This window comes from Periophthalmus magnuspinnatus, chromosome 4 (assembly GCF_009829125.3).
Source record: "Periophthalmus magnuspinnatus isolate fPerMag1 chromosome 4, fPerMag1.2.pri, whole genome shotgun sequence".
In the NCBI taxonomy this organism is placed as follows: domain Eukaryota; kingdom Metazoa; phylum Chordata; class Actinopteri; order Gobiiformes; family Gobiidae; genus Periophthalmus; species Periophthalmus magnuspinnatus.
Window position 1 is genome coordinate 5270523 of NC_047129.1, and position 15346 is coordinate 5285868.

The 15346-nt window shown below is 40.2% G+C and overlaps 2 protein-coding genes across 2 annotated transcripts in view; one reads left to right on the forward strand and one right to left on the reverse strand.

Moving 5' to 3' along the window:
• The first annotated feature begins 292 nt into the window (after nucleotides 1-292).
• traf3ip2l (TRAF3 interacting protein 2-like) lies at nucleotides 293-6258 on the forward strand. Its single transcript, XM_033965100.2, has 10 exons — nucleotides 293-457; nucleotides 1158-1215; nucleotides 1627-2261; nucleotides 2727-2769; nucleotides 2847-2911; nucleotides 3729-3826; nucleotides 4299-4367; nucleotides 5155-5271; nucleotides 5593-5667; nucleotides 5754-6258. Exons 2-10 carry the CDS (start codon nucleotides 1184-1186, stop codon nucleotides 5898-5900), a joined length of 1281 nt encoding a protein of 426 aa, XP_033820991.1. The 5' UTR covers nucleotides 293-457; nucleotides 1158-1183; the 3' UTR covers nucleotides 5901-6258.
• Nucleotides 6259-7667: 1409 nt separating this feature from the next.
• wwc3 (WWC family member 3) overlaps nucleotides 7668-15346 on the reverse strand; it is a 28114-nt gene continuing 20435 nt past the window's right edge. Inside the window, exons 9-23 of the mRNA XM_033965092.2 lie at nucleotides 14799-15041; nucleotides 14471-14560; nucleotides 13850-14385; nucleotides 13537-13657; nucleotides 13358-13438; nucleotides 13132-13218; nucleotides 12634-12829; nucleotides 11906-12058; nucleotides 10917-11026; nucleotides 10683-10830; nucleotides 10185-10346; nucleotides 10020-10112; nucleotides 9714-9944; nucleotides 8695-8819; nucleotides 7668-8311 (exon numbers count right to left, since the gene is read on the reverse strand). Of these exons, the coding sequence (XP_033820983.1) occupies nucleotides 8245-8311; nucleotides 8695-8819; nucleotides 9714-9944; nucleotides 10020-10112; nucleotides 10185-10346; nucleotides 10683-10830; nucleotides 10917-11026; nucleotides 11906-12058; nucleotides 12634-12829; nucleotides 13132-13218; nucleotides 13358-13438; nucleotides 13537-13657; nucleotides 13850-14385; nucleotides 14471-14560; nucleotides 14799-15041 (2443 nt within the window). The 3' untranslated portion in view covers nucleotides 7668-8244. The remainder of the gene's footprint in view (nucleotides 8312-8694; nucleotides 8820-9713; nucleotides 9945-10019; nucleotides 10113-10184; nucleotides 10347-10682; nucleotides 10831-10916; nucleotides 11027-11905; nucleotides 12059-12633; nucleotides 12830-13131; nucleotides 13219-13357; nucleotides 13439-13536; nucleotides 13658-13849; nucleotides 14386-14470; nucleotides 14561-14798; nucleotides 15042-15346) is intronic.

Here is a 15346-nt window from a genome sequence, read left to right on the forward strand (position 1 = left end):
ATAGATATTGACCTACCATTTCTACATTCCACTATTACATCAGTCCGTAGGTGGTCTTTAATGGACCATTAGAAATAAATTCGTGATGCACATTTGAACAAAAGTGTAGCCTAAGTGTATTTCTTCTCACCAGAGAAACCCCCTTCTCAAAGTCAAGTGCTTACTACCCACTTTAGGTATTCATCTTTCCTCCATATTTACTTGATGCTCTGATGGTGGGATGGAGGTGGAGCGTGCAGGTGGGCGGGGCTTACGCGCTCTAAACTACACCGTGAAGCACGTCTGCTTTATTTGTCTTACGGGACGGGACCAGTCACAGTCAAGACAACATCTTACAGGAGTACTTTTGTTCATGCTTGAAAATATGTGGTTTGTTCATGGCATTTAAATCATCATAATCACTGTGGAAGAAGCGATCTGAAGTTACCTGCGGGGGACTGACGCATGGGACGTAAAGGTGAGTCGCGCAAAAAGTTTTTGAGGATGTTTCAAAAGCATTCCTCGATTGTTTAGCAGGTTGTTTTCCAAATAGACTCAAAGGACGAATACAGTCATCATCATGTCTAATCTATTATATAATACATTTGAAATTTATAAGAAAGTTTAGGGTTAGGATTTTGTTTAATATTTAAGATTTCCTTCCTCGAAGACCAGTGTTGAAGTCGGCAACTTATCTGGGTCATCTTGTGTTACAGAGTGGAAACTGGCCTCATAGATCCTGTTTATGAATATGTTGTGTGGGTCACACAAATATACAATATTTCTGATGAAGTTTATGGAACAATTTGAGGTGCTTCCATTCTGATTTTAACACTGCTGAGGCTGTGTGTGCGCAGTCTATGGAAATACGCTCTAATGTGCGCACGCAGCCAAGCGTAATGCATTTTTTAACTGTTTAGAGCAGAGATGTGTTAAGCTTTGGGAAGTTTTGTGGTCAAACATGTCATCACCTTTGCTCCTTTGAACGATAAGAAAAACAGTAGAAAAGTGTCGTTAGTAATAAGTGAGCAGCCGCGAGAAAGTCCCGTGTGTGGGAGCGCAGTGCTCCACGTGGGCTTGTGCTTATGGGGCAGCAGCGGAGTGGAAAGAAACCTTGCCTTTGAAGATGAAAAAATAAACAAATTTTGCTTTCACATTTCTTTTCTCCTGACACTCAGGGATGTGAGGAGGTGGAGGTCCAGGGATGCTACCAGTCTGCTCTACTCATGCGTTCAGGTTAGAAAATCTAGTCTGTTCAAAACTTTCACCTGTACAACACAAAATACGGCAAAGTGGTGTTACCCTAGTGCAAAAGTGCGCTCACTGGATAGCAGTATTGTCCAGTGGGCTATCATAATATTTTATCAGGATAAATTGATCTGTTATCACACTATTTTAGTAATGTACCGATACTGTTTCCACACACACTGCTGCATAACATTGACACACTGAATTTCACTTATTAGAATATAAAGGTTGGCTGGTAAAGGTATGTGGAGAAATCACTGAGATTTATGCAAAACTGTCATAATAGAGCTGCATAAAACACATAAAAAAGCATAACAAAATGCATAAAAAAGCATACAATTAAAAAACTATCTTGCTTGACAATATACAGTGTCTAAATGAAGTTCTCTCTGTCTGCAGCCATTTCAGTCAGTTTGACAGGTATCTGAGCCAACACAGTAATACGCCCGAAGAGGACGATGAGACCATGAGCACACAGCATCTGCCCTCAGACCCCCCAACCCATGACTCAGACTTTCAGGGTCCAGAATCCACTCAGGTCCTGTTCAGAAACCTAGACCAGGACCCCAGACACCCTGAGATGGCTCAGCATAGGCACTTTAGCCCATATGCTCCCATCTATGGAGGTCCAACGCCCTTCCACAGCCAGGCAGATGAGTTCTGGACCCAAAGCCACAGTACCACAAGCTGCTGCTGCTACTCGGGACCACCCGAGCACCACAGCAGTCTGCCTCCCCGGCTGAGTCTCAAAGAGTATGCGTCATGTTCAGAGGAGAGCTGCATGTCTTCCTGTCACAAGTCCCTCAGCTCACTCCCTAGTGGCCACAGCAGCATCATGGGTAGCCTGGAGCAGCCACTCTCTCTCCACTCCCTTCCCCCTTCATCCGAGTTTGGACACCACACATTGTCGCCATATTCCTGCTTACCACAAGAGGTGCCGTGCTGTGCCCAGTGCCCACCAGAACAGTTCAACAGGGGGGCAACAGTCAATAAACCTGCGTGGCCTCAGTACCATCCAGGACCCAGGCCGATTTGTGAGTCTGCAGCTCTATATAATGATCGTATACTAGTACTGAAACAAATATTTGCATAAAGAAATGTTTAAATTTGCAGTTTAATTCTTCAGTTCACAATGCAAACTTAAAAACATATAATATGAACTTAAACTATACAAGAATCACATTTCAGAACATGTTTAGACATGTTTTAAAAAGAGAACATTGCATCCTTTGCAAATGACTCTTTCCAACATAATTGCAATTAATCAGCTCCATGCACTGCTAGTCACTATTTATGTTATTACTCTACATCACAATTGTAGTGTTGACCTATCTCATGTATCTAGCCTTGTACAGCGTAACAACTGCCATCTGGTGCAAATGCATATTTCTGTTGAGATCAACCAACTATAAAGAATAAACTAAGCATTAGTAAGCAAATTTGCTGTGAAATATAACTGTTACTGAATGAGTTATTAATCAGTTGTATATTTACTACAGATCCTGGTGATTTCCAACACCCTGCTCCTGCTTACACACACATGTGAGTGCCACTGTCATCTAATGTGAATTTGGGAGTACTTTATCATCTATAATCTTAATTATCTGGTTTCAATACAGTGGAAACAATCTTCAGGCCAAAGAGAAAACTTCTTCTTTGAGTGCACCACTGTCACTGGAACAGCGTAAGTATTAGGCATTCTTATATTAAAAATAAAAGAAAAATTATTACAAGTTTTTTATATATATATATATATATATATATATATATATATATATATATATATATGAAATTATAAATCATTGAGATGTGAAAACTGTGCTTAAATAATGGAGGGTAAAGATGTCAGTAAGGTAATGAAGGAAGAATGAGGGGCTGAGGTGGTTAATTGTTCCGCTGCTGCCGTAAGGTTTATTATTTGCCTGCTGTTGGTGGAGCTGTAACATTTTGATAAGTGCATGCATATCCAGCTGACTTCCTGTTGCTAAAGCCTATTTCTTGAAGTGTATTTATCATTTACTGTATTTTACAGATTGTGATTGTGCCAATGTACCATCTCCAAGGCAGTATAATAGTTGAATTGTCCTGTATAGTACTAGGGCTATGCAGTATGGCAATTAAAAAACACATTTTGTTTTATTTCGGTGACAATATTCTATTTTGGTGAAATTATCATACTGTGATTTACAAAGTTCCGTTTATTACAGCTCTATGCTCATACACAGACACTTATCCCCACTCGCATCTACTGTTCAACCTCTGTAAGCTCTAAGAGAGGGACAGGTGAATTTAACCAATAACATTGCTTCTGAAGAACAGTTATAAAGACACTAGGTGTACATGAATTGTGATCAGATCACAATTGCAACAAAATCACAACAATCACGATATTAATATTTTGGCAGTTTTTTTTTTACTTTTCATACAGTTTCAACTTATAACATGACAGATTTATCCTATAAAATGTGTTTTTTTGTCCTTGTTGTCCTTGGGTGTTTTAGGGAGAGTGTTTGTGACCTATGAGGCCGACAGCGACAAACACGTCAACGAGGTCATCAGCTTTGTTGCTTTGCTGCGGCACAACGGCTTTGACACTCATGTGCGTACTATTTAAGCTTGACAAATTACTTCAATTATTTGTCTAATGATATATTATCATACACTTTGTTATGTCGATGGCCATAAGTTATTGGTTACTAATATTTACTGCTTGGTTTCAGGTGATCCTAGGGACAGCATCTAATATTACAAGACAAATAAAATTTTAGCAGGTTGCAGATGACCATCTACATGCTTGATTGTAGTGACTTTATGTTTCTGTAAATTTCCACCTATAATCATGACAAGTTACTATGAAAACCTACAAAAGGTGTGAACATGAATGGGATGTCCTAGCATTTTAAGGCCAAAGGGTTTCTCTGATTTGATTGAAAAAAGCCTTATGAGTTGCATTAATCACTTATCCCTCATTTGAGAAACTCTACCACTGTAACATCCTGCTGAGAATGTACATAGTCAAAATAAAAACATTGTGCAAAATGTGCTCACAAAGTTGTTGTTTTTTTCCCCAGATTGACATTTTTGAGCAGCAGTTCAGGAGCATAAGCAAAATCGACTTTATGGAACGGTATCTCAGTGAGGTAAAGTCTTCAGGCAATTCTTCAGTTTTTGATCATATACTGTGACTTTAGGCCACAATGGGTTCTAAAATTGGACAGAGGGGCCGGGCCAGTGTGTGTGTGTGTGGGGGGGTGTATGTATGTATGTATGTATGTATGTATGTATGTATGTATGTATGTATGTATGTATGTATGTATGCATGTATGTATGTATGCATGTATGTATGTATGCATGCATGCATGTATGCATGTATGCATGTATGTATGCATGTATGTATGCATGTATGTATGCATGCATGTATGCATGCATGTATGCATGCATGTATGCATGCATGTATGCATGCATGTATGCATTCCGTATGCATTCCGTATGCATTCCGTATGCATTAATTAAATGAATAATGAATTTATTAAATTTCAGTTAAATAAACACAGCAGAAAAACTCACATTCAGTTTTATCAAGTGCCAAAAGATCAACAACTTGTTGAAAAGGTAAATTGAACAAGGTTTACCCTTACCTATTTTAATATGATTTGGTCATGTTCGGCGGGCCGAATTAATAAACCCAAAGGGCCGTATGTGGCTCCTGGGCCGTAGTTTGCCCATGTCTGCTTTAGATCCTCAAATCTGTTATTTTATCCCATTAGCACTTTGTGTGGCTTTCCAGGCCACCACTTACCATACCATTATGCAAATACATTCATACACCAAAGTGAACATTTAGATTCATCACAAAAGAAGCTGTATTTTCAGTGTGCAATATTTGGCATGTTTACTTATTTTGTCTTGTTTGTTTTGTTGCTATAGAAAGAATACCTGATCATCATCATCATCAGCCCAAAGTACTACAGCACAGTGACTGCTCCCCCTGTGGGCCAAGAGCAAGATGAGCGCACCTTCAATACAGTCTACATCCACAAACAGGTATGATAAAACACCAGCGTGATAAACGATACAACTACGGCTGCTATTATTATTACTGCTCCTACTACTATTACTACTTCTGTTTGTAAAATATACTCATCAGACAACATCCTTTCAAATTGCTCTGCCTTTGAGCTTAAAACAATCCTAACTAGTGTATTCATATGAAAGTGCCAAACCTCAAAAGGCTATTCATTTTGACATAACGTTTTCTGTATTTTTTTCAAAAAACTGATAATATTCAATGTATGTTTAAAATTGTACAAATTGCAAATTGTGAATATTGCCAACATTTGATGGGTGCTTGATTGTCGATTCTAGCTACAAAACGAATTCATCCAGAATGGGAGCAAGAATTTCCGCTTCATCCCAATTTTATTTCCTGGAGCTAAAAGGGTAAGAAACAGCAGATTATGTGTTGAACCCAATAAAATTAACATTAATCAAGTCAAGTATGCTAATGTTGTGTGTCCTCATGGCAGTGTCACGTCCCAGCCTGGCTTCAAAACACAAATGTTTACTCCTGGCCCAGAGATCGTGATGACATCCTGCGACGGCTCATGAGAGTGGAGAAGTACAACCCTCCTCCCATTGGAGATCTTCCCACCATCGTCTCTATCCCCATTTAGACAGAACATGCACTGGATTATCCACATTATGTATTGGATTGTTTTAATTTTGGCACATTTTTTGTGGTGAGGAACTTCTGTCGTTGACCACCATCGAGAACATTAGCTATAATGGCAAAATTAACCTGCTGTATACAAGCATTGAGCTACTCACCTATGTTCAAAATGGGCAGAAAATGGGCAGAATATTATTTATCCTGGATTACAAGCACAATGCAGCAACTCATTTAATGACAAAAAATGTCTTGGTCTGAAAACTTGAAACATGTGAAACTGCAAGTCCTGCTACCTATGATTTATCAGTACTGTGTGCTGTGGTGCATTCAATGTAGCTTTACTTTGAATAAATATATACAATTCATTTTTCAATGTAGTATTATGTGTATTATATATGATTAAGGTTGCTGTGATAATTGTTAACAAGAAATATGCCACATGTTTTTGCTTCTTTGTTAATGTTATTTTAAAAATACCAGAAAAACATTCTAGAGATGTCCTCATACTTGAGGTATCTGCACTGATTTTATTACAACTTTAATAGCACATTTCTAGTAAATATTTTTTGCAGTGATAGGGAACTAAAACAAGATTTATGTTCCTGTAGCTACAGGTTGAACTATACTCCACCAGTACAGTAAAAGTATCATTGGCTCTTATCTACTTTTTAAACCACTACTACCTATTCACATAAAAGTTTCAAAGTTACAATATTACAAAAGTGGCATAAGGATGTGTTTTGGACTTGTCAAAAACATCTGTTATTTATGAGTTTGAGGCATGAACAGACTGGGTACGGTTCTACCTTGAGGCGTATGAGTGCATATTTTACATAGTGATCAGCATTTCTGCATTAGGCTGTGGCTTGGAGACATGGCTCTGTGTGTGTGTGTGTGTGTGGGGTGTGTGTGTGGGGGGGGGGGGGGTGAGTGTGAGCGACACACAGTTTTACTACTATTGCATGTTCTATCACCTCAACTTATTTAGTTTTATTGCTTACACTAGAAAAAATACAAGGCGTAATCAAGATGTGAGGAACAGGATGTTATTCTGAAGAAGTGACTGCAACTTCTGAAGAATCTGTTTTCAAAGTGGGTCACAAAAAACAGCTTGTGGTTAGTGATAATCACGTGTTTGTGTAAGATGACATACTTCTACAGTAATAGGAGGAGAGACAGGTCAGTTGATATACCAGTAATGTGCAGGTGTGGAAAAATGCAAAGTTTTAGTAAATATAAATAATTTTGATCATTAAATCAAGTGTTGCACAAAGTAAGAGTGTGTCAAACATTTCAGTTGTTAGACATTTACACATTTAGTTTACTTTTACTTTATTTAAATGAAATTGATTGAGTCCATTATGAATTGGTCCCCCAAAACTAAATGTAATGCAACTGAGCAATCTGAAAATAAACTATTGAGAGTGACAAATGTGTATTTTGTAATATTAGAAATGGTATGATGGCACAATTTCTCTCACTATATAAATAAATAGTTTAAGTAGATAGTGAAATATATTTTGAGTTCAACATGAAACTATAAGTTAATAAGTTCAAACTGAGTCATAGTGAAAGATTACAACTTTCCCATTGCGAGATAGGACCAGAGGTCTCTCTACCATTACATCTAGAGGAGGTTGTGTACTGTAAATTGGTATATATTGATACAATGATTTACCTTTTTTTTTTTTTTTTTTTTTAAGAAAAACCAAGATGTACGGTAATAAGATATAAAACAGGTGACAACTGTGAGGATATATTTCATTTGTTTATCTTCACAAAGAGGTAACACTGCAGAGAGTTCATACAGACATCTTTAAAAAAAAATCTGAAACAGTGTCTCATATATTCATTCATATATTGAATAGTACATGAAATAATATTCATTTTTAATACATAATAACAAAAGACAACATTTTGTAATAGAAGTGGATTACAAAGTGACATTTGTTGAAATAAGTTTGTTTTTTTTAAGAATTAGGAAAGAGAAATTAGACAATAATCTTGTAAAAACACTGAAGTGCTATTTGTTCAAAGCTAAAAAATACACTTAAAAAGCCCGAAGCGTTTTCAATTTCCTTCAAGGAAAAGTACTATACAATAAGTTACAGTACAGTGAATTTGTCCAAACCGACTTTTGTTCCCCTCTTCCAGCCTTTTCTTAAGTAACAGGAGTAAAAAAGAAATTTCCCCAAAAAGGAGCTGAACAGTCGGCTTGTTGTCGGCAAAACTGTCTGTAACATGTTTTGAGCAAAGCTAACACTAGAAAATGTCACATCTGCATTGAGTTGTAGGACATTTGTACTTCATGTGCTCAGAAAAATACTTCATGTTTGTCAAGATGCACCTCACACGTCATCTGCCGGTAAAGGAGGTATGTTGAACCTTGGTCTAGTGAAGAAAGCCATCTTCTCTCTGTCAAAACAAACACACAACATAACCTCAATAGTTGATTTTTTTCCAGCCCCAAAGTTTTTTGGATGGGACAGCTGTATTGTGAAATGGAGGGGGAGGGTTGAGAAATGACCAACAGTCATGGCCGAGGAGCAACCCCACGACACTGAGGTGGTGACGACCACATATGTAGAAAACCTTAAACCACTACACCAACAGTGAACACTCACTTGCTGGATTTTCTATGACATCACAACATTAATTATGCTAAAAATACTTAATGGAAATGGGGAGCAGGTATAATTGCTATAAATAATGATATGCATTTGAACTTGTGAAATTCCCATCCATGCTAAGTTATGTATCTGTGAAACTCATTTGTTCATGTTTATATTGTAACACACCTGAAGGTCTGGACAGGCAGTGGCTCCTTGCTCTGCCCTCTCATCTGCAGCACCTCTTTGGATGCTTTCCTCAGCCTTCGCTCTGCTGCCTCCTCCTGTCGCTGTTCCTGTTTGCTTTGGCTCGCCTTCAGTTCAAACATGGGGTGATGACAATAGTGAGAACAAAGCATATTTTACCATTGAGCTCAACTGCTGGGCTTGACAAAATTATTGCTATAATAGATAGATTAGATAGATTTATTTATTTGATGCCGAGGGGCAATTGTGGTGCAGCCGGCAGCTTAAAAACATTTATATAAGAACATCACACAGCCAAGAAAAGGAGTACCTAAAATACAAGGAAAACAATTTACAGTAAAGCAAATAAAGTGCAGATAAAGGCAAGGTGCAGCAGTGACAAGTCCTCTAGAAGTTCTTAAGGAAGCCAATGACTGTAGGGATAAAAGAGTTTTTAAATCTGTTGGTTCTGCTATCCTTGGTAAACAGTTGTGAATATAATGCTACATTGCCAAATTTATCTGGAAAACAAATATAACATAGAGCAGTGCAAGAAATATTCGGCCTTAACTATGTCGGCAACAGGACTATACTAAATAGGACTAAACCAGATCTAAACTAAGTACAAACCAAATCGAAACATCTGAACATATTTGAAGTGGAGGGTCACAGACCAGTGGTCAGTACACCGAGTATTGCTTTGCCAGATGCACCATACCGTTTAATAAACCTTAGAACATTAGTTTTAGGTCTGTATCACAATGTTTGTGATTGATGTTTTGGTGGTAGAATTACTTTGCATTAAAAATGACTGCCTATCACTATTTGGGACAATTCAGGAGGATTTCTCAGGGCCAACAAAAAAGGCCTGAAGGTTGCAATTGGCCCTCAGGCTATAGCTTGCACACCCCGGACTAAGACTTGATATAGAACCATGACACCATGTGAGTTTTCTTTATAGACCTTAATCCAGGTGTTAGAAGTTAGTGTCATACACATTATAAGTATGGGTAAGTCTGTACCTGTCTGTGTGCCTCTCGCAGCAGCCTTCTGAAGCGCTCATCACGAAGTGCCCAGTGGGGCAACTCGGACGTGTCCCGACTCTGAGGCTCCTCCAACCGTAGCTTAAGCTCTCGCAGAGCGCTCAGCTCCTCCAGTAGCTGTCTCTGGCGCACCCTGCAGGCCTGGAGATCCAGCTCCAGATCCAGAGAGGTGCGAGTGGGCTGTGCTGCCAGGGATGAGTGGTATGACTGCTGCTGACAGAAAGGTATTATTAGACTCAAAAGATTTGTTATGACTGAGATTTAAACATGAGAGCTTTACTTTACCTGCTTATATCGTAATGTTCTCCTCTCCACCGTGTTTCGGACAAAAGGAGTTTTCTTTGGTAAAGTTGAGCTGTCACTGTCACTGCGATACAACTGCAATACCAAAACACACGTGTATTAGTAAAATAAACATAAATGTCCTACCTTTTTCTTTTGAGACCATACCCGGCAGACATATTGGCTGCGGGCCCCAGGAGAGAAAGTCTGTGAGCGGACGATGGTGCTGCCCCTCATGAACGGGGAGTGGCTCCAGCGCCCTCCTCTGTCTTTGGGACGCACTCGCACCAGCTCTGGAAATGGTCCCTCAGTCATGGTCGCCTTCTCCACCTAACAGCAGCAATCATAAATGACAATAGGCCTTAATATTTGGAAAACTAAAGCCATAACACGGCAAGATGGTCTGAAAATATCATCACCTTACCTCTAGTGTATTACTTTTTTAATAGATATTTGAATGTTTTCATTTTCATATATACAGTAAATTGGTGCATGCATGTAGATTCATTGATTTTCTTTTTACTTAGAGAGCTTTGGATTAAATGGGGAAATACAAGAACAGACAATAATCCAACCGATCCAGTTAATGTAAGCTTAATTTAAAAAATCTGTTCACATACACTAAAACAAATTATCTGAACAAATTCCCCCACTGGTCAATGGTACCTTGATTGCAGGCATTTTTGTAAGAGTGATGTCACGCCGCCCTCCGGTGGTGAGGTATGTCCCATCAGCACAGAGCCCCTCAGAGCACAGGGCAGTGAAGGCTGTGCTATTACCACAGCCACTGTCCACTGATTCAGCCTGCCAGTTCCTACAACATATAAGTCAGATGTCCATAAAGATAGTATATTTAAACTAAATTACATTTTTAAAATATTTTTTTATATTAAAGTTCACCTTTCAGCCTGTCCCTCTCTCTGCTCTTCACTCTTCTTATGCTGCAGTGTCTCCAGGTCACTACCCTCCTGATGTGAGTTGGTCCGGGACAGCAGACTACAGACCTTGTCCTGAAATACCACAAAGATCCAAAGTTATACGCATCAAAATATTCTGTGGGTCTTACGTTAAATTTAGATTGCAGCAGGCAAAATCACACAGTTCCACAATAGCATATTTGTGTTTTGAATAGTTCTAATAAACAATATACAGGAATGTACAGGAATACTGGCTCCTGACACCATAGAGCTGCTCTGACAGACGAAGTTTCAGCGTGACTGTTTTGTGAATTACTCACTGCACACCTGCACAGTGTGAGCTATGTGCTCTGTGACAGTTTTAGAAGGAATTCTCCTGGAGCTAAACTGGGACATTTTTACACATATGATAATACTAAATCAATGTTATGTAATATTTTTTTTCTTAAGAGTGTATGAGAAAGCATTTAAAGAGCATGATATAAATAATATATAAATAATAAATGCATGAGCATGAGTAATAAATGCATTTTGATCTTAATTTTCCAATATTATTGAAAACTTAATGTGTTATTGTTCAGCAGGTTCCATTAACCACTGTTGCCAGCAGGGGGGCACAGACTCCCAGACCAAGTGTTCTGTAATAAAGTGAAAGAACATCCATCCGTCCATTTTCTTTTAGTTATGCCGGGCTGGGTCGCAGGGCCAGCAGTCTAAGCTGGGACTCTCAGACTTCTCTCACCCGAGACACTTCTTCCAGCTGCACCGATGAGACCCCAAGGCATTCCCATGTCAGTCGAGGGATGCCTTGGGGTTCCACTGGAGGAGCTTGAGGTGGAAGTGAAAGTACAAGGACCCCAAAAAACAACCATGACTCTAATAAGGTCTACCACCCATATCCACCCTCCTCCCACAGCTGAACTCATCCAAACCTTACAGTGTCTTTACAGCAAATGCTATGTGTGTATTTACCAGGACCCTAGGCCTCTCCTCAGGACCGTCCTGCTGCTGGCGCAGAGTTTTGGCTTCAGGTCTGGGCTCTGGACTCACCATCTGCAGTTGAAGAGAGTGGTACAACATGTCCACGCTCCTTTCACAGTCTGACAGGCCCACCTGTGCTTTACCCTGTCCACACAAAACAATAGGAACGTCACTGAAATAACTACTCATAGGTCAATTTAGTGGCTATATAGTAGGGTTGCAGTGTGATGCAATGAACATAATCTGAATGGTTAGATATAGAAAATTCTAAAGGCTGCTTTTGTTTAATTTGACAAAAAAGCAAAATATTCAATGTGAGAAAGTGTCAGCCCAGTAATTTGGACCTCTACAAGAATAGTAGTAAATACTTAACAATCTTAATAATAATCTTCTCTCAAACGCAATTAATGCTCCCGGATGTGTTTAAAATGTGCACATGTGAATGAAATGGTTCTCAGAAAAAAATACAATTCAATATTTTCCAAAATCAAATTCTACTACATAAACTGATCAAGTAATACTAATATGACTATGAAGAAATTGTAAAGGGAGCTTTTAATAAACAATAAAACAGGTAGCAAGAAAGAAAATATATCAAAATAATATAAGATATATGATAAGGAATAATGATTCAAGACAATAAAACTGAGCTTTTTGCCATTTTTGTTCCAGATCTATTAGGTTAAGTACACATATATATTAGGAGACAGTGGACCCACCAGCAGCTCATCCTGTGCCTGTGGTCCCAGGGCACACACAGAGAGCTGCAGAGCACTGAGAGCCAGAGCGTTGGGCGGGACGGGGATCCGGAAACCCTCATTAAAACTCAGGTTGGACTGTGGCTCCAGCGCTGTGCAGCAGTAAAATGCACAGGCCCGGGACGCATCCAGGGGAACCAAGTGCACCTTCACATACCTAAAGCCACACACAAACAAGTAAAGAGCAACGACACCTCTTACATAAAGAAAAACATATTATATATACACTGCCAGACTAAAAAAAACACATCCCAATGACTCTCAGAAGGGTCTGAACTAGGGCTGTATAATTCATCGAATAACAATTGTGATTTCAGTTACTGCTGAAACTGTAATAATAATAACAATAACCAGTGGGAGTTTTGTAGTTTTGTTTGATTAGTCAAATCCAGGTGGTGTCTTTTTGTAAGGTGTGTGTATTAACATAAATTACCATTATTATATCAGAACAGTACTCACACTTTATAACCATCTTTAACCAGAGACTTGTTCAGATTCTTGAGCTGCAGCAGATGCAACCGCAGAGACTGAGAAGTAGACTCCCACCTGATCACAAAGGAACAATGTCAAATCAGTTAATGCAATAGACCTAACATTTGATTTAAAAATGAAAGTTTACTTAATTACAGTTATATTGAGAAAATATCCCAAACATAAATTGCATTAGATCAAGGTGTTTACTCACAGCAGTCCTAGCTGGATCACTGTGGGCTCATTCACAGATGGCAGCTCTTTGATATAAGACAAGTCCTCAGCATCTTCAGCCCTGCTCCAAAAGATCACATGTTCCGCAGTCATTTAGTTTGAGCACTGTGATGCTCATTTGTAACACTAGGGGGAGAAATTGTCATTGTGTTTTCTTACCTCCTGCCCCAGGCTTCAAACACCCCACTGTCTGTGGCCAGGGCGTCCTCTGACAGCCCTGCTGAGACCCTCCTGGTTCTTCTGCCACTTCTGTTTGCACTGTTGCCCCGAAGAGTCACCCCTAAACAGTTATATAATGACTCTGACACTGAGAATGTGACAATATATATCCTTGATAAATACAACCTCAATTAAAAAAAAAGTATTATAGATGTCTTCACCAAAAATATAGCAATAGCTCAAATAAAGTAAATAAATATTAGTTGTCAAACTTATGTAGAAACACATTAACAAAGTTTGTGTTGGGTGTTACCTGTGGAGGTGAAGCTGGGCTGTGCTGGACTATGACTCTTGCCCTCACCCTGAGGTCCTGCGTCGTCAGACCCCAACATGGCAGTGGCTGAGTGGGGATGACTTTGGGACTGTGCCCTGATCTCTTCTAGCAGCCCCCTTCCTGCCTGCTCCATATACTCCTCTGTCATCTGTGTCAGAGGGCAGTCCTGGGGTGCAGAGTGGTAGGGCGTATCCATGGGCGAGCTGGGAGGTGAGAGGGAGGAGAGAGAGGAGCGGGACGACAAGGATGCTAAGGACTGTGGTGTATCATGGGATCGTTTGGTCTTGCTCTGGGACAGGGGGTCTGGGGGAAACATGCCAGTGTCCTGGGATAGGAGGTATCGCAGGTGGGGGTCCAGAGGCTCTCCTTCATGGCGCTCAAACTGGGGCAGGCCGTAGATGTCGCTGAAGCTGATGGAGCTGAGCGAGCCGCGACTAGAGGCCAAAGACCCCCGACTTGAGGCCAGAGAGCCCCTGCTGCTGCTGGAGGAAACAGTCAGCGAACTGGCCGACAGACTGCAGTGGGAGGGGATAATATGTGTGTGTTACAAGAATATGACAAGAGATAATACAGCAACACTCATACATAAAGTGCCTGTACCTCTTGAGTTGGGAGTGCAGATACGTTGTGATGCGAGTTGCTTCCTCCAGCTGTCTCAGCAAAAGATTCCTCTTCTCCTGCTGCAGGACCCTATGAACAGCCATAAGAAGGAGCAGGTTTAATATTTTTACGGTTAACTATGAGACTAGTTTTGTCCTATTGTAGACTAGTTTTGGTCTAGTTGTTGTCATGGTTAAGTTTTGGTCTAGTTCAGGTCAAGTTCCAGGTTTTAGTTGCAGTCTTCAGTCTACCACTATCCACTATCACTACGGATGAGAGTTTATTGTACAGATAAAGTAATCTGATGTCTCTGAGTGTGCCACCTTACCTCTGGTTGGCCCCCTGGCTCTGGGAGCTGTGTGCCTGCTGCACCTCGTCCTCTAGGCGGCTGCGCTCCTGCTCCAGTCGCAGTAGAGTGTCTTGGGACGGTTGCTGTTTGCTGAGCAGGGTCAACTCCTGCAGCAGAGCCTCCTTTTCCTTCAGCAGCTGCAGGAAGTCTCTGTCGGCCTCAGCGCGGCCACTCCAGCTCTCACTGTCCAGCTGTGCGAGCTGGTGCTGGATACTCTGCACCCTAAGGAGACACAGATGGGTCACACTACTGTACAGTACCTGAATGTGTACCTTGCTTAAGATCAGGAGAGGGGTCCCCTGCCCCTAAACTGTGGTTGCCCCGTTTTTCTGACAAGCTGCCAAAGTAGCATTGACAAAAGGGTCAAATGCAATGGCTAAACTTTCATGTCACTGAAATGAACATTAACCTTATAAACAAGAGAATCAATAGATGAATGCAACAGAAATAACTGTATGAATTTGTACCTACAGCTGTACCGGGGACAGAGGTGTACACAGATGAAGTCAGCAGCTTGTGTTAAATAA

What these genes read in the sequence shown, in the direction of transcription:
- traf3ip2l (XM_033965100.2), top strand. Translation starts at nt 1,184, where the DNA reads ATGCTACCAGTCTGCTCTACTCATGCGTTCAG. An exon ending in TCCAGGACCCAGGCCGATTT is followed by an intron (nt 2,262 to 2,726) that starts GTGAGTCTGCAG and finishes TATTTACTACAG; the next exon opens with ATCCTGGTGATTTCCAACAC. An exon ending in GCTCCTGCTTACACACACAT is followed by an intron (nt 2,770 to 2,846) that starts GTGAGTGCCACT and finishes GTTTCAATACAG; the next exon opens with TGGAAACAATCTTCAGGCCA.